The 24,749-nt window shown below is 32.2% G+C and overlaps 1 protein-coding gene across 5 annotated transcripts in view; it reads right to left on the bottom strand.

Annotated features, from left to right (window-relative positions):
- cher (filamin A protein cher) overlaps positions 1–24,749 on the bottom strand; it is a 69,277-nt gene that overhangs the window by 39,938 nt on the left and 4,590 nt on the right. Inside the window, exons 1-2 of one of the 5 annotated variants that reach the window (XM_089710093.1) lie at positions 9,697–9,778; positions 8,601–8,713 (exon numbers count right to left, since the gene is read on the bottom strand). In XM_089710093.1, the coding sequence (XP_089566219.1) occupies positions 8,601–8,713; positions 9,697–9,719 (136 nt within the window). In that variant the 5' untranslated portion in view covers positions 9,720–9,778. Of the gene's footprint in view, positions 1–2,491; positions 2,697–8,600; positions 8,714–9,696; positions 9,779–24,749 lie in introns of those variants that run through there. The other 4 variants (XM_089710094.1, XM_089710092.1, XM_089710090.1 and 1 more) reach the window with 4 other exon arrangements.

Here is a 24,749-nt window from a genome sequence, read left to right as displayed (position 1 = left end):
GAAAATCTACTATGAATACAAAATGTATGGGAAATAAATTGTATGGGAGCGTTTAATGTAACATTTTTGGTTATTTCTCGTTTTATTTTTAAAAATTTATTATGGCCATTTTACTCATTAGGTTAAGTACTTTCGATATCAGTTTAAAGTTTTTTGATATCTGCAATAGTTACGGAATAATCGCTTGTGCACACTTAACGATTACACCCTGTATATATAACGATTTAGCATCAAATAATTTTATCTAGAAATGAAATATTGTTCTGTCCTTATTTTCAGCTTCGAATATAATCCATACTAATATTATAAATGCGAAAGTAACTCTGTCTGTCTGTCTATTACTCAATCACGCCTAAACTACTGAACCAATTTTCATGAAATTTGGTATGGATATATTTTGATACCCGAGAAAGGACATAGGCTACTTTTTATCCCGGGAAAATGACGCAATCCCGGATTTACCCGAAATGACCCACGGGAACGGGAACTACGCGGGTTTTTCTTTGACTGCGCGGGTGAAGCCGCGGGCGGAAACCTAGCAGGTATGCTATATTTTATTGTTTTTCCAAAGTGGAACCGCGACGAGCAGCTAATTGTAAAACACATAGTTGATACAATAGACCTTCATAAGAAACGTAAGCTTGCGTCTAAGTCAGATATATAGTATATTTCACTCCAGTTCCAAAATATGGAGGCGCAGAAATAATCTGGGACATGTCATAGTAAAGCGGCCAAGAATGTCACATCAAAATTATACATCCGTTCTACAGCTGCCGTGGGACTGACTGATATACAGAAGTTTATATTTGATTAATACGATATTAAATTGTTTGAAAGTAAAGAAATTGTGAAATTGTCTAGACTTGACTATTTGTTGCGTGTTAAGGGGATATTTTTAACTAGAGAGAATATAGATTTTAGGGATTCTGTATTTAATTTTGCATTAATCGCATGTAGTATTGAATAAACCTTCGGTATATTATGTAGAAATCTTTAGTGAATCATTTGTCAAGTCAAGTACGTCTTATCAATCCGTATTTAAAGTTTTTCAGTTTCTCTCTTTTGTATCACATTCTTCTAAAATTCATGGCATTTGGTTGAAATTTCAATGACTTCTTATTGAAATTAATAGTTCCATCAACATAAGCGTTACATCTATATAATTATTAGCCTTGAAATCAGTACTTTCAAGTAAAAGTTATTGAAAAGACCAATATCTCTGTGTATTAGGTCTAATTTTAGGTCTAGGCGCTGAATATTAAATACGCATTTGATATCATGCCACGTGGCTTTTAACATGATTTACTTGTATGTACGAATATTGTCCTTGAATATAAAATAGATACAATATAATTTATTGAAAATATTACGTTTTTAACTACTTATATTCTATGTAATGTTCATTTTGTTCATAAATCGTATTTTATGTATTTTTGTAGTCATTTTACTCAAGATAAAGAAACTATTTTGTCGAGTATCTATGCAAATCCTTACGATTCGATCACCTAAATTATAAAATGTACATACATTGTATAAAATCTGCAAGGACTTCAAATTTGCAATTTTTAGTACATGTTTAAAAACGACGATTTAAATTTTAGCACATTTACATACGTAATAGACACTGCATAAAAACTGCATATTCTATGTAACATGAATATCTGTAATAGAAGCCAAATATCCAGAATACGTGCGAACAAACTCATGAAGTGTTCATAATATTAAATATATTCACAGAAATTTGGCTCGGACATCTAAAATGAAAAACATCAATAAATTTCATAATGATCACAACTGCTTGCTACTTATGCGGTGCCGTAATAAATAGAGCTGGCTTAGCTGTGTCCACTGTCGAACGGGACGACACGACACGACGGAGTTGTCGTGACACGTTATGTAATTGAAACCGTGTTAGACTAGCGTGATAATTGCTCTAACTATAGCAAATAATGTGTATTTTACGGTGATTTCTGACTATATAAAGCAAAAGAAACTGCAGACGTTTGCTTAAATATGAAAGAAAATTAACCAAGGATTTTATTAGTTTATATTTTTCTCTTCACGCGCAATTAATTTGCACAATTGCGCATATACAATCTATAAAAAAGTTGGTGTATTGGAAACAAACTCTCCTAATTAATTGTGTTTAAGGTTGAATTTAAATTTTGAACGCGAATATTCTAGAAAAAAATATTATTTGCGAACGGTGTCATAAATCATAGAAGCTTTCATAACCATGAAGGTTTTATAACACATCCGCTTTCCAAGTTTAAAACCTTGTGAGTTTTATTTCTTCAAATAAATTAATAGTTTTATTCTTCACTTTCATTTTAAATATCATTTAAGTATTTAAAAGTTTATTCTCATACAAGTTATAAAAGTTTAGACAGCTAAATAAGTTCGCCTACGAAACAATGGCATTGTCTGTAGCGCTCCAATATCGAACGATCCGTAGCTAACGCGTAGCACTTCGTAGCATCGTTTTACTCACCAATACAATAGCAATATAATGACAATTAATTATCTACATGTATAGTGTTATCTATGGATAGAATATGGAATGTCGTACTCCCGCCATTTTGAATTTCAAACACCAAATTTAATTACCGAGCACTAGCACTACACTGGCCACAAACAATTTTTTTTCTTCTTTTTTTAAAATTCGAATTCCAGAGGACCGCTCTCCGGTACGCGCGAAAACCAACTAGACGGTTGAATCCGTCCTGCGTAGTAACATGCACCTTAGTATTTATTTATATATTTTATTATAATTATATACCCATAATATATTTTCCGGATTTCGACAAGTGTGTTGCTCGTTGAATTATGTCGCGCTTGCCCTTTCTTAAGGTTTTTGTATAAATAGTTAGTGGTCAGTGTTTCCTGATGTTTTATCATTAAATTAACGTATTTCATTAGATGTAGCATATTTTGTGTTATAATAATAGAAGTGACATTCTAAATGAGATGTTGGATACTGTGTTAATTGAATAATTGGGTAATCCATACTAATATTATAAATGCGAAAGTAACTCTGTCTGTCTGTCTGTTACTCAATCACGCCTAAACTACTGAACCAATTGGCATGAAATTTGGTATGGAGATATTTTGATACCCGAGAAAGGACATAGGCTACCTTTTAATGCGAAATATGTACCACGGGCGAAGCTGGGGCGGACCACTAGTATAGGTTCGTTCCTTTAGGTTTTCCTTACATAGGAATGAACCCAGGATGTGAACTTAAAAGACTATCTTGTTGTATTTTAGAAGAAATACTTACTATTTTTCACACAAATAATCATTATGGGAATCGAACCTAGAACCTCTCAGTTCTACGTGTAGCGAAAACGCGATTTAATAAAGTAAATTAGCTAATTACGTACCTATACTGTACATTATTAAATAATGTTAATAGTATCAAGATTTTTTTTTTAATATAGGCATTTTACCGAGCTTCAAATGGAACATATTTAAGAGCATATTTTCATGCATATAAAAATCTCTTTTGAACCATACAAAACGTGGCCATTATCCTACTTCATTTCGCTTTCCTGTAAAAATGTGGATATCCATGTGGTTCTAAAAGAATGTTTTTTTTGTTCTAGGTATATTAGCATGTGAAAATTATAGTTTAGAGTTTCCATTTTCTTTAGAGAAAAAACATATGTAGCCGAATATAAAATCTTAACCACAACATTTCTTGAAGTCGATGAAAACAACTATTGAAAATTTAATTTTAATTTATCTGAGAAGAAACGTAAAAGTAGGTACTGCAAAATATCACGCTCTATTGTAAAATATATCCAATTAATTTGAAATACCTACACAATTTCACTTCTTTATTCGTGCAATCAACTTTACTTGAAGTGGAGGCATGATAAACTATGTCCTTAAATCATAAATATAAATTTAAATATATCGCACACATTTAACTTTCTACATTTTATTTAAAACAATCTTTATAAAATGTGACGCAATACAAGATTCTATTTGCATATGCAATTTGCAATTTGGATCGGGGAAATTGATAGAAATGGCGCCTGTGAGTCACTTGCGACGTAATTTTTAGAGTTCAGTATCGAAAGGGTATAAACTGGACCCTATAAATAACACAGAATACGCTCTCTGTCTTCTTGTCTGTCCGTCAGTCAACAGGCTATATTTCATGAAGCGTGCTTGATAGACGGTTAAATTTTTCAGATATAATGTATTTATATAATAAAAACTCGAGATAGAGTAATGGTTCGCGCTGTCATAAATTGGATGAGTGACCATTTTTTGCAGCTGCTCTTTAGCTTATGTGTACGCAGTACGGAACCCTTAGTGTCGAGTCCGACTCGTACTTGACCAATTTTTAATATTTTTTCATATTGAAGCGATGCCAAGTGACATGGCGCTATGAACAGCTGTTGGGTATCTTGTGGGTATGTTAACTAGATCGTTATTACAAGAAAAATAAATTTTTCGTGTGATTCGAAATGATAGCTACGACATTACCCTATATGCCTATGTTACGAAGCCTGTAGTGTGTAGGATCTTGAATAAAAAGGAAAACCATAGGAAATTTAAGTAAATAGGTAAAGCATAAGTTATTTCAACTCAATATGAAATTTTCCAAACGGCAATTTCCCCATCCTTAAACTTTCAGTTTCAAATAAAAAGAAAAACTTTAAAAAATTCGTGAATCTAAATATATTTTTATTGAGATGTCATTAAACTATTAAATTCTACTTCTTTAACGTTAATGGATCACTCTCAAGAATCCTTCCATTATTTTTATGTGTTTACCCATTTCTATGTACAATTTCAGAATCTTGAATACTTTAAAACCATAACATAGGTTCCACACACATGCTATTTTGCATCTGTGCTACAGATACAATAAAATAATATTCTTTGATATCCTTCTTCTATTTTAATATTTAGCAAAACCTGAACACAATCTGCGCTAAATTCATATTTATAACGTTACAAAACATATTCTATAAAATGACAGAAATTAATACATCTTCATTAAAACTAACATAATAATCTATTAAAACGTGCTAAACTATTCCTGGATGACACCCAAACCTTCAAACCTTTACACTCGTAAATTACTTACTTCCATGCTATTTTCTCTGTATTTCATATAAATACAACGATCTGCTGAAATGGGGTACTTGACCTTGTACAATATGCTTCAATGAGAATTTATTGAAGCAATAAAAACGGAAAATCGACTTTTTACTGGTTATGAGGCGTTTGACAGGTGCCACGTTGATGGCGCGTAAAATTTAAATTGCGGCTGGATGATTGGTCGTAGGTAAGGTCGTAGGCGTAATATATTTGGTTTTCAAAGGTATGTTATTCTTTTAAAAGTTGTATGTATTTCCTAGCACACTGCACGGCAAATGTTGTTCGGCCAGCACACTCTAATCACCTTGCGGTTTGAAATATACTTATGACCATTTGAGCCTTTTTCAGACACTGCAGCCTTTTTCCTTTGCATAAAATTAATGGACTGCTATTAGTAGCTTATGCTGTTTCCTAATAGTTTATGACGACTTTATTAAAATAAGTCACATAAGTTAGTTCTAAATATAAATAAAGAAATAAGAATATAGGTACCTACATAATGTTTTTCATTTGGTCCTTGATACACCATCGTGTAAAAATATTATGTACTATTACGCCTATGTGATATAGATAACGAAAACATTAATTTGTGTTTATACACGAGCCCTTGATAACCTTGATCTATTATTAAAAAGTAATAAACCCATTTCAAACGTAACCAGAATATAAATATCAATGTCCTCCTATGATGGGATCATAGGGCGGATGCTTTTCACATCCGTTTCAAAGATCGATTTTTCACGGTCAGCTAAGTTTGTCATAAGCCTTTCTACCGATAAACCTTAACTACTAAATATAGGTTAATTCACAGTGTAATCTGTTTTGTTTTTAAATAATATAATTGTTGATTTGTGCTACGGATCGATGTGGTCACGACAAAGTCAATAAAGAAAAAGTATCGTAATGTGTTTTGAATCAATAAATAGTATATAACAAAGTCGCTTTCTCTGTCCCTATTATGCTTAAATCTTTAAAATTAAGCAACGGATTTTGATACGGTTTCATTAAGAGGTTTTATAAATAGAGTGATGTTTTAGTTTATAATTTATTAGGTTTTAGACAGAGCGGGCGAAGCCGCGGGTAAGCTAGTAGTTTATAAAAGTCATTTGATAAATACCACCCAAAGATCCATCAACAAATATATATTTATTGCAAACGACCCGTGACTCACGTATAGGAATATAACGTCGCCCACACAACACTAAACATTATTTTACATTATACATGCTCAGCTCAACCCTCTCTAAATAAAATACATTATGTTAAGAATTTTATTTGAATGCTCCTATCACATTTTTTTATTCATTGCTAATTGTGGATGTGGATGAATCGCGGACATGTGTTACTTTTATATTAAAACGATATTATTATAACGTGTGTTATAATATATAAGTTCAATCGTTGCTAACTGCTATATTGTTTTATATTTGACAAGGTTGAAATTGATATTTTAAATTTTATGTTGCTAACTTCAGCCTGTACCTTCGGGTGGATGAAAAGAATCTGTTAGTATGAAATAGGAATGTATTCGACAGATATTTATTTTAAAAGTTTAATATTATCAAGAATCACGGTTTCTGGAATTTCAATTTCTGAGCCAGAAGTATAATAAATAATATTTTATAAAATAAACGGAAAATTAAAGAGACGAAAAGCACAAATTCTGCCCAAATATGTCATCGTAATTCATCGGTCATTCATCCTAAAGTCTGCTGTTGCCACCTCTTTTCCTACCGGAAACTAAAATCTACATTTATATTCTAAATGTCCTAGGTATTTAGTAATTCTAAACGAATGAGAGTAGGTGCATTTGATCTGAATATGCACCAGCTGTTTGTCAAAACGTCATGCAAATAACAAATATGTGACAACTGACAAGTTGTTATGTTGTTGTTTTAATTTGTTTTTCGACTAGGTAGGTATCATGTGGTATCATTTGGGTATCATCAACAGAAAAAGAATTGTAGTATTTATAGGTATATTCAAATAAAAATAATATGTTGGACGTGTTGGACCCTATATGAACATCCATTTTTATTGTATACCAAATCGTTTTATGACCCCGCGAGACAGGCTGTGCCTAGTGCGGGGTCCGCTGTCATAATCTGTATATACTTTAATAACCTTCTTTTGACAAATAAATATAATTTTATTTTATTTTTTTTATTTTTATATATTCATAAGGTGTGTGAAGTAGGTAATGATTATCTTCATTGTAGTTTATATTTTATGTTCTGTTACCAGGCTAGAGGAATCTCCTATTAATATTATTATCTACATTTTGTTTTATTTGCCTGTTACAAATCCCAGTAATAAAACTTTAACTAGTATAACTATAACAAAGTTTGAAGATCCAATAATATTCATGTACTTTTCCACTAAAAACAGCATCTAATGTTATAAAAAAATATATATATATATAAAATGAAATCGCTGCCTTGAACTTAATCCTTGCATCAGTTCAAATATTAACCATTTATAATACCAAGAAAATAAAATAAAATAGGAATATTATGACATTTATAAATAACAAAATTCCTACACCTGTCCTCATAAAACATTTAGATGATGACGTCAGCTCGCTAAAAATACACTTTATATTATTGAGCGTCAAAATATAAGTTTTTAAATTGGTTTAATTTCAAATTATATTTATAGGGTAATTCATTTTGTTCAAGGATACCTAATTGTTCAATATAATTTATGAAGTATAAAAATTTTATGATGAAATACCTATGTAGGTAGAGCAAGAGTAGTTATATATAGTCAATATACGGATCCAAAATAGTTCAAAATATAAAACAAATAAGTACTAAAACTAAATTAACCCTATTATAATTATTCACCTTTTACGAATATGAATTATTATTTATTATTGATGGACGGTAGTAGAGTTTACTATCTGCAGGCGACCCTCGATCGTCTTTGCCGATTATGACATAAAAAAACATCCGAAAAAGCTACAATAAAACAAGAGATGATATGAAAATCTAACAAAAAATCGTATGAGGAAGCTTTCATTTTTCATAAGCTATGAAACGTATTCCACGCCATCTATGTTGTCAATCACAAAACACTTAATGCCATGTTGTGCATAATAGTGATTCTTCAAACTATTCATAGATGGCGCTGATTATAAAAATAACTTCACAGGGGGATCATGCGTGAAATATTAAATTAATAATGCATAATAATAAAACATATAAAGGAAATGCAATTACATGATATTCAACACGAATTAAACGGTTAACCACAAGGATCAACAACAGGGTTTTATCAAAGCATTCCTTTGATCATGGGTTCATTATACAAACATACCCATAACGAATCTTTTAAGATCACTCTGTTGAAACCGTGGCTGATATAGCTCTGAAAATATTTAATTGATACCGCTGTTATTTATTCCTATATCAAATATATTGAATATAATAGGTATTAGTTTAAGAACGTTGTCATTTTAATTAATAAGTAGACGAACTTACCTTCTAAAAACTGTCTTGTAGGTAGTCGTAGAGAAACTTTTAACGACGAAGCGTAGGCCGAGTCGATGTACCAACAGGGGTCGCTGGAATCGCCCAGTCTCTTTCCGCTTCCTCTGAAATAATTTAAAAGAAATTAGGTGTCTTTTCATAGTCTTTTAATTCTAATACCGATCTTATTCTATTGAACAATCAAAAAACCACTAAGACCCATAAAACTGTCACATACGTACGATTTCATATCTTTAAATATTTTTTGGTAGACATAATAATTATAAGTAGTTATAAAACAATCTTTATTTTTAAGAGCGATCTCTCGATTGATTACCCTTACATTCATGAAATCAAAGCTTAACCTACAGCTGCCTTTAGAGCTTTCAAACATGTGTGAAACAGCTGTATAAATTGACGGTAACAAAATTAAAAGCAAACTTTATATGCCTGTAATTCATTATTTAACAAATTGTCCCATTGTTTAAATCACCAAATAAAAATACTACGTTCTTTGTTCCACATAATTCATGATTTATATCAGCAAATAGTGAATAATCATGCTAAAAGAATTCTTATCTGTCTGGAAAGGCTTTTACGTCATCCAAAAAAATTAATGGCACTTTCATTCGAAGTATTATCATGGCAGCGATTCAGATATCATAAATACACTTGTTACTACACTCTTTTTATTTTCATTAGCTTCATTATATTACGTGTCGAGTTTTGTATAATATCCGCTCGAATTTAATAAGATAAATTTATTTTCGGAATTACGCATCTACCGCTATTTTGTCTAACTTTGCTATTTATTCCTCTTTGTTATTTTTGAGTCTAAATATAATTTCTACAAACTTTGTATATAGCGTTTTGTTCTTTTATAATAATAAGATTTATTTATTTTATAAGCAATCTTTAATTCATATTTCCAGTGGTCATTTAACAAATTGGCAGATACATATAATATTTAAACATGTTTTATTGTCATAACTTTCATCGTATTAGCAACAAAACACCAAACGCATACAGGTTATGAATGTCAAAACAAAACAGTACGGGCTCAAAAGTTAGACATAACGGTCGTGCAAGCTCAAAACCTCATATTTACCCTGAATCCATATTGAATTTCATCTATAGTAACACGTAAAAAGAGTTTTATAGCGATAATTCGCGAAAGAAAGCCATGAAAAATAAAAAACTACATGTTGCGACCGTTCATATGTCAAACTGAACTATTTTCGGACTACCAAGTTCATGTTGCTGAGCATAAATATCTCTGAATATCGTTTCAGGCGTTTATGTGGATCTTTTCAGACGGTTGGAGTATAAGTTCAGATGCAATCGTGTCACGATAATAGATGGCGCTGTTTATGATCAAGAGTTTCTGCGAATTTCCGCTAGATGGTGTTAGTACTGCATCTTTTGAAGACTAGTATTTAAAAAAAATTAAGAAAACTAAAAACGAAAAGGATTACTTTTTTCTGTTACACTAATTGTATATTTATGGTCAACGTCAAGTACATAAAAACTACTGACTCTATAAGAGAAAAAATTCTCCATACAATCAAAAGAATTTTCAAAATCCGCTCAATGGTTTTCCCATGTAAGAGGAACAAACCTTCATACCTCCATCCATCCTAATAAACTTTCACGTTTATAATACGTAATTGCAATAATAACATGATAAGCGCTTCATTTCATAAACACCTATGTTGATTAATGATTAGAAAGGTTAATAGTAGTACCTAGTTGTAGGTAATCAAATACCACACGTTCGTAGTAAAATCTAGTAATAATTTACATATTTTATGTTTCTGGATTAGTCACTTGGCTAGGGATTAGCAGATAATGAATTGTAAATTACCCACAAATAATCCATGTTGGTGAAATAACTGCATCCACGTATAAGTGTTGGTACAGGTGTTTCCTCATTCATGAATCAGTTTTGACTTTTTAATCCCCTCGTAAAAAAATAACTCTATTTTTCTCTTTATTTACTCTACTAGATACAGTATTACAATCCCTTATTGTAATACTGTTACTAAGAGTTGAAATAAGTTAGAATGTACAATCGAATAAACTTTACTCCTATTTGGTCTTACACAGAGGTAAAACCTGCATGAAAGAATCGCAATATCAGATTAGTTCTGTATTGTAATAGAATTTTATCTATACTTAGGTACATATACATATTAATATTCATAACTATGTATCTCTTTTTCAATCCATACATACACCATACAATTTTTAATGAAGCTTAATTGCATTTTATTTATTTTCTGATTTGATATCTCTTTTTATCAAGCTAGGTTCAAGAAAAGTGATTTTATGTTCCCACCAAAGCTTTCCCTTTCTATTTCATTCAAAGATCAGTAGTTTCATTCATTAATTAGTTTTACCAGCTACATATAATAAAATCACTTCCAATACTTCATTGTTAATACCACTAATAATATATAATCTCCCATCATCTCACATTGTCAGCATGGTGGCAATTTGCCCAGTAATTGATTATATTACTACATTCATTTGTTAGCAATTAACACATCAATTAATTATGAAATTGTATGAATGAAGATTGCTGACATAAGACCTTTGTAATGTAGGATTATATTGTCACAGTTGGCAGCGAACAGAATGTAAGGATGTTAAAAAGAAATAGACTTCTACCACAGCTTCTACTATTAAAATAACTGAAAGATATCGGAAATGCTCTCCCACACATTTCTGAATTTTTAGATTGCATTGTGCATGACATGCAGAAATATACTTAGTTTTACATGGTTTTACCACGTTCCTAGTTCGCGCTCGTCATCCGATATTCATTTCTATCTAAAGAATCGTAAATCGTACTTTGCATATGAAAAACTAAAACTTATTAAGGTTTATAACGTACTATATAACTAAATAACTAACTATATAACTAAACGAGCATCGAAATATCTCTTAGTTCGGTTAAGATTAAGATAAAATCCGTGGATTAAATTCGTAACGATATGACGTGATGCCGGCAATTTCACAGACTTTGAAAACAAAATTCTATAAAACGAAAGAAGATGACGTATATTTTACATATTATTATCATGTGTGGTCTAAAAACCTAATTCCAATGAGGTACTTATTACATAACTCTAATAATTTGGCAATAGATTATATTCGTAACTGTAAAACAACACTTATACTGTACAAAACGATAAATAAACGGCTAAACATTATACATCAAAAGATTACCCTGACCCACGCAAATATTTGCAAATATTCTCAGGATGACTAGATAAACGCGTAGGTTTCAATAAACAACTTTTGTAATTATTTAACAGTATAATAATTGATTTAATGCTTCCTATACTTTACGATTCGGTTTTTGTGGTTCGCAGTCGGTATCTAGTTTAATTAAAAACAACGTAATTTCCGATGTGTGTTGCCAGATGGTACGGCTTTGACGGGATGGTATCGCTTTTTTTATTTGAAAACGAATTCCCGCTTTTTTCTGTACGTAGAAATTTTGATAATTCCTATTACAATCACATGGGATTACATTTTTGAATATTTTAAACAAATAATACACTAGGTATTTAAAAAGTCTGATAACGATCTCTGCTTTAATTATTTAATTTTAATTGTTTAAAATGAATCAGGTTCAATTAAATAAGTTATAAATTAAAAAATGATTTTTTTTTTATTGAAACATTCACAATACAAAAAATTATATTCTTATAATAATTATATTTTTATTTCTATTCCTAATTTTAATATTTGCAAGCATTGTTAAAATTCATTATTTAATTAACTAGGTACCTATGACTGGTATCTACCACACAAATAGAAAGTAATAATGCATACGTTATTACAATATACATATGCTCACTAAATCACTCTCGCTCTATTTTACATCGTAATTAATAACGACGAAGCATAACAAACAGAATAAATACAATACAACATGTCCGACAATATAAAGACACTAATGCACTAAGGATAATAATACTCTTACGAACTATTGAACTAGTATAATATTGATTATTTTTTGAAGGTAACCCTTTTTTCCTGACCAGATATAAGCACCCAATATGCGAAATAGGGAAAAAAGCAGCAACACTCGTTCTAATACAAATAAGAAACTTATTTCCTTATAACCTCTTTTATCTAGTGGCTTACCAACTTCATTGTTATTTTTGTGTCAAAATATTTATGTAAAAGTAAAACTTAAAAGTTACAGTACGTACTGTCTAGCCAGGTATATTTTTATAGTTAGATGTTCCCAAAAACTAGGTAAGTACCTACTGTTCACAATCCCTACCGTATTTTGAAAAATTCTACTTTTCTTTTCTACTCAATAAAATAATAATACATACGTAAAAGTAAGTTTCGAATAAAATTATGCAAAGAGACAATAAAATATTAATAAATAAATTCATAAATTCTCTAAGGCTCTATTCCCGCCTACGGCACTCTACGGTTTCGTAGCGCGCGTAGTGAAAGAAAAACCCGCATAGTTCCCATTTTTTACTTGCTCATCATTTATTTATTTTTTCTTACTCACAGGTACAAATACATTTATTGTAATCAACATATTTATTGTAATTAGTGTTTAAATAATTGGGTCATTAAAATAATTGATCTCTATGTCTGTGGCACTAGGTATCTAAATAAAATATTTTGGCGCAACTAAAGACGCAGATCTAATGACGAACTTAGTTTATATTGTAGATTCATGTAAATCTTGATAAATTACTTTTCATTCAAACTCATATATACATACATACATACGTAAGATACTCTATATATCTTTTTGAACAAGTATTTAAAATGCCCATAAAATAATCAGCTAGACTAACCAGCTTAACACTGACACTAGAACTAAAAAAGCTCACCAATTTATCGAGTTCTTTGGTTATTTTATTAATTCACCAATAAGACAAATGCTTAAATTACTTTGAACCAATTCGAATCACACCTCGTCTATCAAGCCTCATAAATCGAGTGTTGCCAGCATAAAAATACCTACCTATCAATCTGACGTCACATTGCTCAAGAAATAATTTAATTAAAATAAGAGGGAATGTTAAAAAGCGAGTTTATACTCTGATTGGTGGAGGCAGGTGGCCTGGCACGCCGCCCGCTATGATTGACAATCGTAGGCAATTACTGGCCAGCTTGCAATAATTAGTATTGTTCTTTGATTAAATTCCTTTGATTAGTTATATTAATTAGGTCTATGAATAAGCACCTTTGTTGTAAATACTTTTTGTCTTAATCTCATCCAGCGCTTATACCTAATATCGAGAAAAGGTGAAGTCAACGAAAAAATACAACATAAAAACGTATTAGAGGTACAAAATCTACCAAATTACCTGAAAAGTAAATCTAACTACAAACCGAACAGAAAAGAGTTCGTCAGTAAAATACATAAAATCAATAATATAATAATATTATATCCACACACCATAAACTTAACAAAACAATATCCCTGAAAGCATTTCCTACGTCACAAGCGAACCTTGACCCAAGGTTACGGCCCTAAATCCAAGGCTTGGCCTCGACCTCAAGGACGAGGTCCCCGGAGGCCTCGCTAGAGGTCAGGCCGGGACGTCCTTCATTGCCCGAGTCCCGGGGCCGTGTCGAGGACAAGCGAGCGTCCTTGTACCTGAACTGGGAAATATTGATGCTGTGTGTCGGTATACTGTAGTTTATCTGTGGCACAGTTCCGATAACGGTTTTTATAAGGATTGGAAATTAGAAAAATAATTGTAGAGCACTGTTATTTTATTAGCGTCTTTACTTATAATAACACAAATAAAATAGTATCTTAGCGAGAATATGACATTTAAAATTATGTTAATTCATTTACCAGTAAATTTAGTGAAAGAAAAATGTGTGATGTCACACCTGAGTCTAACAAAAATGAGCTGTGAAAAGCACACAGGGAGGTAATCATGATAATGGTAATAAGCATAAGAACGTTGTACTATCATTAATATTTTTTGTTGTACATCTTCAAAAAATTCTTAATGTTGCCAATAAAATAAAATTAAAATGTAATTTTTACATTTCTCCAGAGGGACGCGTTACTTTTTTTTTTATTTGACACCACTTTTGCAGCCGGTATGACAAATTATTCGACTTGTCATCTGTCAGTTGGTTCCCACTTCGTAGACGTCAAATGATAATAATTAGATGAAATCACGATGAAATACTTTTCCGTCCGCGTGATATGATATTTGAACTAGAGGCCTGGAATATATTCTTAAATTTAAAATTGGATATTTTGACGACAGCATACTTTTTCTGCGTGCGCTCGTACTTTTTTATGCTTTTCATATTTTTATATTTTGTGTAATTTACTTCGATAGAGCATTGAATACCTACCTACTATTAAAATATAGATCCAGATATATAAAAAATTCTTGATAGAATTAATAATGTCAGATAATATCAGTACAAAGATTTACATTTTAAATGTTAAGTGAGTTTTCAGACAAATTTATCAACATCCGCTATTAACGCGCAGACAGAGTTTGACAGGTGCTGAAATGTCAGCCATTGTGATTCTTTTGTTTTCCCGCCTAATTTGTTTTCTGAACGACAGCTATTCAAATAATTTAAATTTAGAATTTAAACGACCACTCAGGTTCTTTGATAAGTTTTTAATGGAAAAAATGTGTTGATTAATTTATAGTCTCTATTATAGGTATTTTCAGAAGATTGATTACCAGTTGAAAATGCAATGTATTTTATGTGAAAACCATTGTATAAATTTAATTGTTTATTCTTTAACCCGGTTGATATTACACTGTAGGTAACTATCTATACTACCATGGTAAACAATCGTTAAATTTTTGAGGAATTAAATTTCATAATAACTTAAAATAAACGAAGCAGATAGGTATAGAATAAAACAATATTACAACTTCTAGGTCTTATAACCACAGGTCTTAACATAAAAGTGTTTAAAGTGTTAACTACAACAGTTGTTCGTTTTCAAATTTAAACATTAAACAGTTCTAAAACTATTTAGGTATATTTATTTTAAAGTAGAAAACCTAGCGATTTTATTTTGCTTTTTGTGCATTTTTTTCTGTAATATTAAAATGAAAGAAATAACATTTAAAATTTTACGTTCTATATTTTAACCACAGACAATCTAACGTCAATTTTTTTCTTTTTATCCGTTCATGTGCGCGGGAAACTGTGCTGCTATATACCTACAATATAAAATAATATTAATATTCTACGTATGATATACATATTATCACGTAGAAGTAAGCGTAGAAGCTAGGTGACTCTATAATTAACACTCGTTGAATTTTAACAGTATTTCGCAGTAAAGTATTATATATATAAAAGTACAATGTATAAGTAGGTATATGACATAATATCAGAACAAAAACTACCTATGTGTTACCACTTAAGTAAAACAATTTAAAGTTAAAAATTGTAATAAACCTTTTTAGAAGTAATCAAAATGTAGGTAATTACAGCAAGTAAATATTTGTAATACGTAATGCGTTTGATGTAAGGCATTGAAATGTAAACAACCATCACTCTAGTTTGAAATATTCGAGTGGAATAACGAAATTCGGTAAAATGTATCGTTGCAGTTATTTTAGACAAGGTCACCTCACTGTTTATGCCTTCCTGGTATGTCATCAACCGATCAATACATTTTTTGATTACCATGGTTTTTTACCATTACATTAAACTTTAGGCATGCAATCAATGTTTATAGAAAAAAATAAATTTTAATTTACAATTAACACATATAAAAATCGATAATAACCACTTTCAACCGAAATTTCAGCCTAAGCGCTTCAATCACTATGTAAAAATTATAAAATTGAGTGCAATAAGAGCTCAATAAGAGCATAAATTCAGTTTTTCGCGCCATAATTGATGACGTCACAATCTATATCCGTATTTTACGAGCGATCGCTTACACGTAATCCAAACGTTCACACTAAATCTAATTAATGGTGTTAGTCCCGACTCCCGATTCTGTTGTAAAAAATGTTATTTTCAGCCCCACGACGCCAGAGGACGAAGATGCTACGAAAATATACTGAATATTTTTAATCATTTCAATGATAAATATGTTAATGAGTATCAATGCGAGGTTTTGAAGACGATTTAAAGAACATGTTGATTTTCATCTGTGCAGATGTTAAAAATAATAGCGGACACGTGTATATCGCATTAAACATAGTAGGTAAGTTAAAAATATGTTTGCGAGCATTGTTACGAGACTTTGTGATTGAAATCGATTTGGGTAAGGTACTTATTACATTATGAATTTAAGTAACGTAAATAGTATTTAATAGAATACAATAATGAAAGTAAACCACAGCAATACCGCAGTAAGTAATATCTATTTAAATATCTCATTTTGTGTATTTAAAAACCTATTATAATGGAACTTCAATAAGCAACAGTTCTAATGAGGCACAATATTGAGATATTAATTTTAATTAAAACTTATACATATAACATTTTGTTAGATAATTAATGTATAGAACAAAAGGCGGAAACTTAGCTATTGGTGTCCAAAACTCGAGAAAATTAACCAACGCTTTCAGACTTTTTAACTTAAAATTCTTATAGCCTTCATACCTATAAGCATAATATTCTGGTTTGTCAAAATAATACTCTAACACCATACAAAATTACACGGAGCAATTAGTGCCAGAGATTTTTGCGTTGTTAAATTGACTGGTACGTGTTAATACAATGTATGCGGGAATTTTAATAGAAACCAATCAATTACAAAGTAGAGCGTTATATAATTAATCAATTAAGATATGAATTGACCACATGTTGATAGGTGTCGGATAACAAATCATAATAAGAGATAACAGACAGATAATGACTGTAAGTGACCTTAACATAAGCAGGATCCCACAGGATCCTCAATAGGAACATGAATTGCCATACAGAAGAAGACTTTTAAATAAGCTCATGCTGATGATTATGCATAATTACTACACTCGACTCTCGATTTGTGACCATTAAAAAATTAAAAGAAACATGTCCAACAACAAAAAATACTCCTGATCCTCCCTGGCAATATCAAATTTGATTTGAAATCAAGCTTAATTTTACATGGCATTAATATATTATAAAGAAAATTTTCATAAGTTTGCAGTCAAGAACCAATTTCGATCCACAGCCAAGTTAAGATCCTCACTGTTAAATCAACAGATTCCTGAACATGACATATTAATAGTACATCAAACTTGGCACTAAATCCCAATGTTGATATTTACTATTATAATTTAGCTTGTTACAAAGTGTATTACAGTGACGTTAAATCATATGCACAAATCATTTATGACACTGCTTTATTCGTTCTGCTAAGTGGTGGTATTACCTAATGGTGCATGTCCTACTAACCGAATTTGAGTTAGGGCTTATATTCACGGAGGCTAGTTAAAACTTGCAACGTATGATGGAAAAAGTGTTTCAGTACAAAAAATATCACTTTAATTTGAGTAAAATAAGATTCTAATCCTAAGTGTGCGTCCACACTGAATGCGCGGTGGCGGCGGCCTAGGCGGGCGCGACGAGCGGGCGCTCGCGGTGGCCACACCGATGCGCGAGCTCAAGTAGCGGTTCGACGTTTTTCGGGTGTTGCAAACTTTGGACGATTTGCTATTTTTACTGGACAGTCCGATTTTGAGATGAGATCATTATAGAAGTTGTACACGAAATAAATAAAACAGAGGAATAACGGGTGAATCTTATATGAAGAATTGAGATTATACCCTACAAAATTACTGTGGTGTATATAAGTGTTTTAGATTGAATCGCACTTATAAATAAAGAAGTTTCACTTCAACAATTAAGTATTTACCGCTATTTTACGAAAAACAATAAAGGATATAATATAAGTGCAAGTCCACACTGCGAGCCTAGCGCGGTTGCGACGGCGGGCGCGATATATCAAACGTATGAAACGCGCCTTTGCGTCCACATTGAAATGACTATGGCGGAAGCCTAGTGCGACGGTAATGAGCGAGCCAGCGCGCGTAGTTTTCAAACTCTCCTATCCGCGCGTTCTGGCCACACTACGGGCCTAGTCAGCAAGCGACCCAATGCGCGGACGGCGGGGGTATCAAACCAGTTCGGTCTTGTCGCTCGACTTCTTATATTATATCCTTTATTGTTTTTCGTAAAATAGCGGTAAATACTTAATTGTTGAAGTGAAACTTCTTTATTTATAAGTGCGATTCAATCTAAAACACTTATATACACCACAGTAATTTTGTAGGGTATAATCTCAATTCTTCATATAAGATTCACCCGTTATTCCTCTGTTTTATTTATTTCGTGTACAACTTCTATAATGATCTCATCTCAAAATCGGACTGTCCATTAAAAATAGCAAATCGTCCAAAGTTTGCAACACCCGAAAAACGTCGAACCGCTACTTGAGCTCGCGCGTCGGTGTGGCCACCGCGAGCGCCCGCTCGTCGCGCCCGCCTAGGCCGCCGCCACCGCGCATTCAGTGTGGACGCACACTAAGAAGTCGAGCGACAAGACCGAACTGGTTTGATACCCCCGCCGTCCGCGCATTGGGTCGCTTGCTGACTAGGCCCGTAGTGTGGCCAGAACGCGCGGATAGGAGAGTTTGAAAACTACGCGCGCTGGCTCGCTCATTACCGTCGCACTAGGCTTCCGCCATAGTCATTTCAATGTGGACGCAAAGGCGCGTTTCATACGTTTGATATTTCGCGCCCGCCGTCGCAACCGCGCTAGGCTCGCAGTGTGGACCTGCACTAATGCGTCTAATAGTGATGTTATGCAACTTGTTCTACACGTAATGTAAAGAACTAAGTAGGTAGTGCACCTCTTGTTGCACAAAGCTATTCTATGAGATATAAGTTCACAAATCTACACTGGATCAGCAGTGTTGAAGAAATGTAACTAATTATAAACCCAGGATCTTTACAAAGTTTACTACAAACTAGAAGGCGTATTACTGCGATTAGGCATTACGTATTGGGCCACGCCTTGTCATTTTATAAGCTGTAGCGTCAAGACAGGCGTTCAGACAACGACTCGACTGTTACAGAGTTAAACTATAAAAATGTACAAATCATTGTATTTGAACATTTTTCAGTTTAGTTAAAATTGAATTTTAATTAGCAATTAGATGGACTTCGTTAGGTAATGTAATCACTAAAATATATGTTACGTTTAAAGCTAGATCAGTAGCCATTATCCAATGAGAAAGATAAATCTTTTATCTTTCTCATATATTATAGCTTATAAAAAGCACGTAGTTCTAAAATGACCCTCAATATTAATCCTTAAAAAATTTACCTACATAAATTATAAAGTTTTTGCTTAGAGTTTATAAGCATTTTCTTTCATATATTTATTATATTACTGACGCAAGGCGAACACTTAAAATTAAAATTTAGAAAACGTAGATTTTCTTCATTATTCCTTTAACTTTTTCTAACAATGTACCACTCTTGCGACGTCTAAGAAATAGCTTAAATCATTTGAGTAAAATAATTTCATTCATTTCAATAAAAGAAACTCACTGAAACAAAAATTATAGTCTAGACTTGCTAGAGACAAAAATTGACAGTTCACGTCAATGATTCATGTTTTACTAGTGTCAGATTACCGCGCATGCGTGGTCTATAAATACACCATAATGTACGAGATATGAAGATAACTTTTGCTAGTAGTTTCGTTGATTTTACGAGATCTTGTAAATGTTTGTATTATTCTGAATTATCATATGTTACTTCAACGAAATTATTTCATATTTTCTACCACATGTAGAGCCAAGAAATTTCTTTCTTACAATGATATCTTCAAAACAGCCAGTATCCTATCTTCAAAATTACAAATTTCGATTCAAAGAACTCTAGACAACACTGCCTCGATGATCTGATCCTTTTAATCGTTGCAAGATGTAATAATATAACTTTAGCCTACCTCGATTAAATACAGAAATACAAATCTTCAATTCGACGCAATCGTTCCTGAGATTATTTTCTTTAAGATCACTAATTTTGAATTCCTAATTCCTATAAAAATTTCGTTAGACGAAACTAACTAACTATACGTGTAACTTAAATATAAATTATCAGTTAATTGTGGTATTTATAAACAGTTATTTATGTAGAGTTCAGTCCGCTTTCTCAATTAATTAGCATCTATGTAGGACAAGGATTTCAGTAGATATTCTGTCATGCACCGTGCTTCTGAGAACTAGAATATGGGTCAAGTCCCGGGATTAGGGTAAACTCCCGCTATTATATAAAAAAAACTTGAGTAGTTAGGTATGTTATAACTCTATTATGAAGATTGGATGATAATAAAAAGCATAAGGGCCAGTACGACTTGCTGATAAAGTTACTGAAAGTTTTCTATACTCTTTTTGATATAAATTTCCGCAGATAGATAAGCTAAATAATATCTACACATATACAAAAGTTGAAGAGAATGTTAACTATAATAGGTAGCTATATTCAATAAAAAATAAACGATATCTAGATTCTTAGATACTGAATAATGATACGTGTTTAAATTATCAAGACTTCAATTCGACTTGACGAAGGTTTATTTTAAGCTTGAACAAGATACCTACTTGTGAGGTCAGACTTGCAATCAATTTTTATGGTCTGTATCGAAAACAATGTTCTTCATCGGTTCTCTCCGTATTCATAAATCTTATATTTATAAGCTAGTAAGCTTTCGGGCTTCAACTATCATCCAAATTATCTAAGCTTTTGTAAAGCAAAAAACATTTTCCAGTTTTACTGGTTTTGCGACAAAGAGTAAGTATCCTTTATCCAGTATCCTACTTCATTGACTTATCTATCTCTATTTTAAAAAGATTGCCTACATCACGTTATTCATTTGTTTCGGGAAAAGAAAACAAAACAGAAGAACAAGCTAGAAACCTTTGTCTTGCTACCACGAGCGTATCTTGACAAACGGCTTTATCAGGATAGAAATTCAAAATCTATACATAACATGATCTATATAATAATTATGATAGAGAAAAGAGAAATGAACGAAGTTTACTCTTAGGCCATGCGCAGACGACAGACTATCCGTGACGCACTTTTTAGTCTGTGAAAATAGAACCTATGAAATTATATGCAGTAACCCACACGACGCGCAAAAAGTCCGGCGCACAAAAAATCCGTGTAATTCGGGCAGACCGCACCGCGCCGCTCCGCACAAAAGTGTGTGAAAAGAATTGAACGTTTGCTTCAACGCGCGCTAACGCAGACGGCGCACACTTTACACGATTTCCATAGCGTCTACGTCCCTACAGCTCTGCCGACAAAATGATCGAAGATGTGCGTCGTGTGCGTTGAGTCTGTGAAAAATCCGCGACCGACTTTTTGCGCGCCATGCAGACTTTTTGTGCGCCGCAGACTCGATCGCACAAAAAGTGTGCCGTCTGCGCAGGGCCTTAGAAGGGTCTCTAATTCCTAAATACCACTCACGAACTATAATCTTTCAAATATTGTTGATGACGTGTATACCTACAGCACGAATATGTGTCACCTACTTTGTCTGCTCATTTGGCTACCTACAAGAAACTAACAATCCACGAAAACATTAAATTGTTTTGACATAATGAAACCAGTTAAAAGTACATTTGAAAATGTTAAAAAGCATCATTGCTCGATTCATTGTCGCTCGTTTAAAACTGTCATTTATCTTAGCGTAAAAAACAAAAACATTTGTTTAGCATTTACAACGAATGTGTATTAAATTCTCATCGAATAAGAAATACAATAATCATCATGTGGACTTGTTTAGCTGACTGAACGTGCCAAAATGTCGGAATTGTGTAATTGTGGTAAATTATTCTTCTCTCTTAATTTTATTATTTCACTGTAAGGACATTGACCAAGATGTGCAAGATCTTACGTGTACATTTTATTGGTGCTTTTAAGTACTGAGTATCTTTAAATGAATGCATTTTGAATTTAAATAGCACTTTTCTTTGGTTACTTGTAGCCACAGACAATAAATACTGTAGCTATTGTTTTATTTATCTGCACTTTTTATGTGCCATTGCGAATGTTATAATAGTGTTAGTATATAATAGTGTAATAGTGTTATAATAGTGTTAATATAACCAGCTAAAACTATAAACGTTTAAGAAAATATTTCAGCCAATATCGAAAGGTTTATTTGATGTTGTTGACAAAACAATTGAGACAGAAGTCACTTTCAAACTGTTGAACTTCAACCACAGTTTTCAACGTACACGTAATACTATGTAGCGTGTTTTAAAATTGTTTCATATATTTCAATGTGAGAGTACGTAACAGCTAATTAGCTTACTACGAATATATTCAGAATACAATGACCGCATACTTTGGCATTTTTTGGGGAAGGCCTATGTTCATTAGAAGACATAAATTGGCTTAATATATATATTTGTTTTTACTGAAGTAGGATTATCTACTTTTTCGTCAGTCCGTGAAAATTAATTTGTCTTTTTATAAGTGGAATAAATTTCATGTGAAATGTGAATGTTACATATATTATATGTAATTACATATATTATATGTATATTACATATATTATATGTATATTACATATACATATAATATTACATATATAACATTTAGTAAATGCGCGATTGTTCTGTGTGGATTTTTGTCTAATAGATTACATACCTACATATTATTATATTATATTTTGTAAGCATTAAAATATAGTTTAATTTATCTATTTCATACAACTAAAATATACATAAGACGCATTGTCATTTCTTTCACTCAAATTAGTCAGAGTTGGCTCAAGAAATTCACGTGGATAACGATTATTATCTTACTAAGAAAATGATGACTAATTTTATTTACGGGCTCTTAGCCTTCAAATTTTATAAATCTATCAGTATGGTTCAAATTTTATTCTTCTACCAGTAGAAAGCTACATTATTCTTTAGTGATAAGTAACTCATGCCAGTTGTTATTCGTTTTTACATTTTTATACCGGGTGATGCCGGGGCGATAAACTTGTTACGAATCGTCTTACCTTCTCTCATCTCCGTTATCCCATGATATCAAAATCGTTGGTTCAAGAAGTTGCGATTGTCACAGCCTTTTTCCATGTTTACTTTTACACATTTTAAAAATGCATGAATGCAATCCATTGAACTTTGAATAAAACTTATTTGCCTGCCCATTTCTTCTAGCAACTTCTATCACACCATTATTTCAACTACCAGCTGCTTGATTATAATTTCCTGACCTTTTCAGAATAATAGATATAGTCATAAATAATATGCACGTCGTTGGAACGCTCCTACCAATTGCACATGGCGTATTTTCGCGGTCCATTTGCAGCAGACAGAGCGGTTGGTCATGTGCCTCTGTCCTCGTGTTTGTTATTTTATTGTTTTATAGTTAGGTACTTCTAGGTATATAGGCTTGTATCTTTTTTTAATAAATAAATACTTTTAACGCACTTATTGATACTGACAACGAAAATGCTCACGTCACAAGAAGAAAAAGTAGTTCAAAATTGGAACGATTTTGAATATTCTTTTTTTTTCTGGCGCATTGACTTCAAATCAACTTCAAATCCTTCAAGTAAATTGGATATCTGGGGGCACGGCAGTGCCCCCGCCAAGTCGAGCAAAAAAAAAGCGGCACGGCCGTACCATCCTTTTCTCGAAGCAATTCGGGCCTTTTTCGACCCCCTATAATTCGGTTGTGGATAAAGCAAGAAACCTGAATCTTCAGTAACTAATCCGGCATTGTATAAACACGGAATATTTAAAATTTCAGTCAATTTGAACCAGTAGTTTAAGAATGACAACTTGTTAAAGTTTCTAAATTTTGTCACTCACTGACTCACCGATCATCAAAAGTCCAAGGCACTTCTAGCAGACTTAGAAGCTTCATATTTGGAATACATATAGAGTTTAGTGTCTTAATCATGGGAAAACTTAAATATTTTGTAATTTCCGTCCAGTTTTCCAAATACACCAACTGCATCAATAACTTTGTAATCCCATATAAATATATGGGATTACAAAGTTATTTATGCAGTTGGTGGTTGGTGGTGGTATCAAAAAGAAAGGCTCTACAAAAAGAAGTGAGATCCCATCAAAAACATCCTGTAAAAAACCCAAGTCTCGCAGCTCAGTCTTTCTACCGTCAAAAGTTG

The sequence above is a fragment of the Colias philodice genome, chromosome 24, assembly GCF_061535455.1.
Source record: "Colias philodice isolate Cphi_HAF_F1 chromosome 24, ilColPhil1 Martin Lab GWU primary, whole genome shotgun sequence".
NCBI classification, from domain to species: Eukaryota; Metazoa; Arthropoda; class Insecta; order Lepidoptera; family Pieridae; genus Colias; species Colias philodice.
The sequence above is the reverse complement of the archived record's forward strand: the minus strand, read 5'-3'. Positions and strand labels throughout refer to the sequence as shown.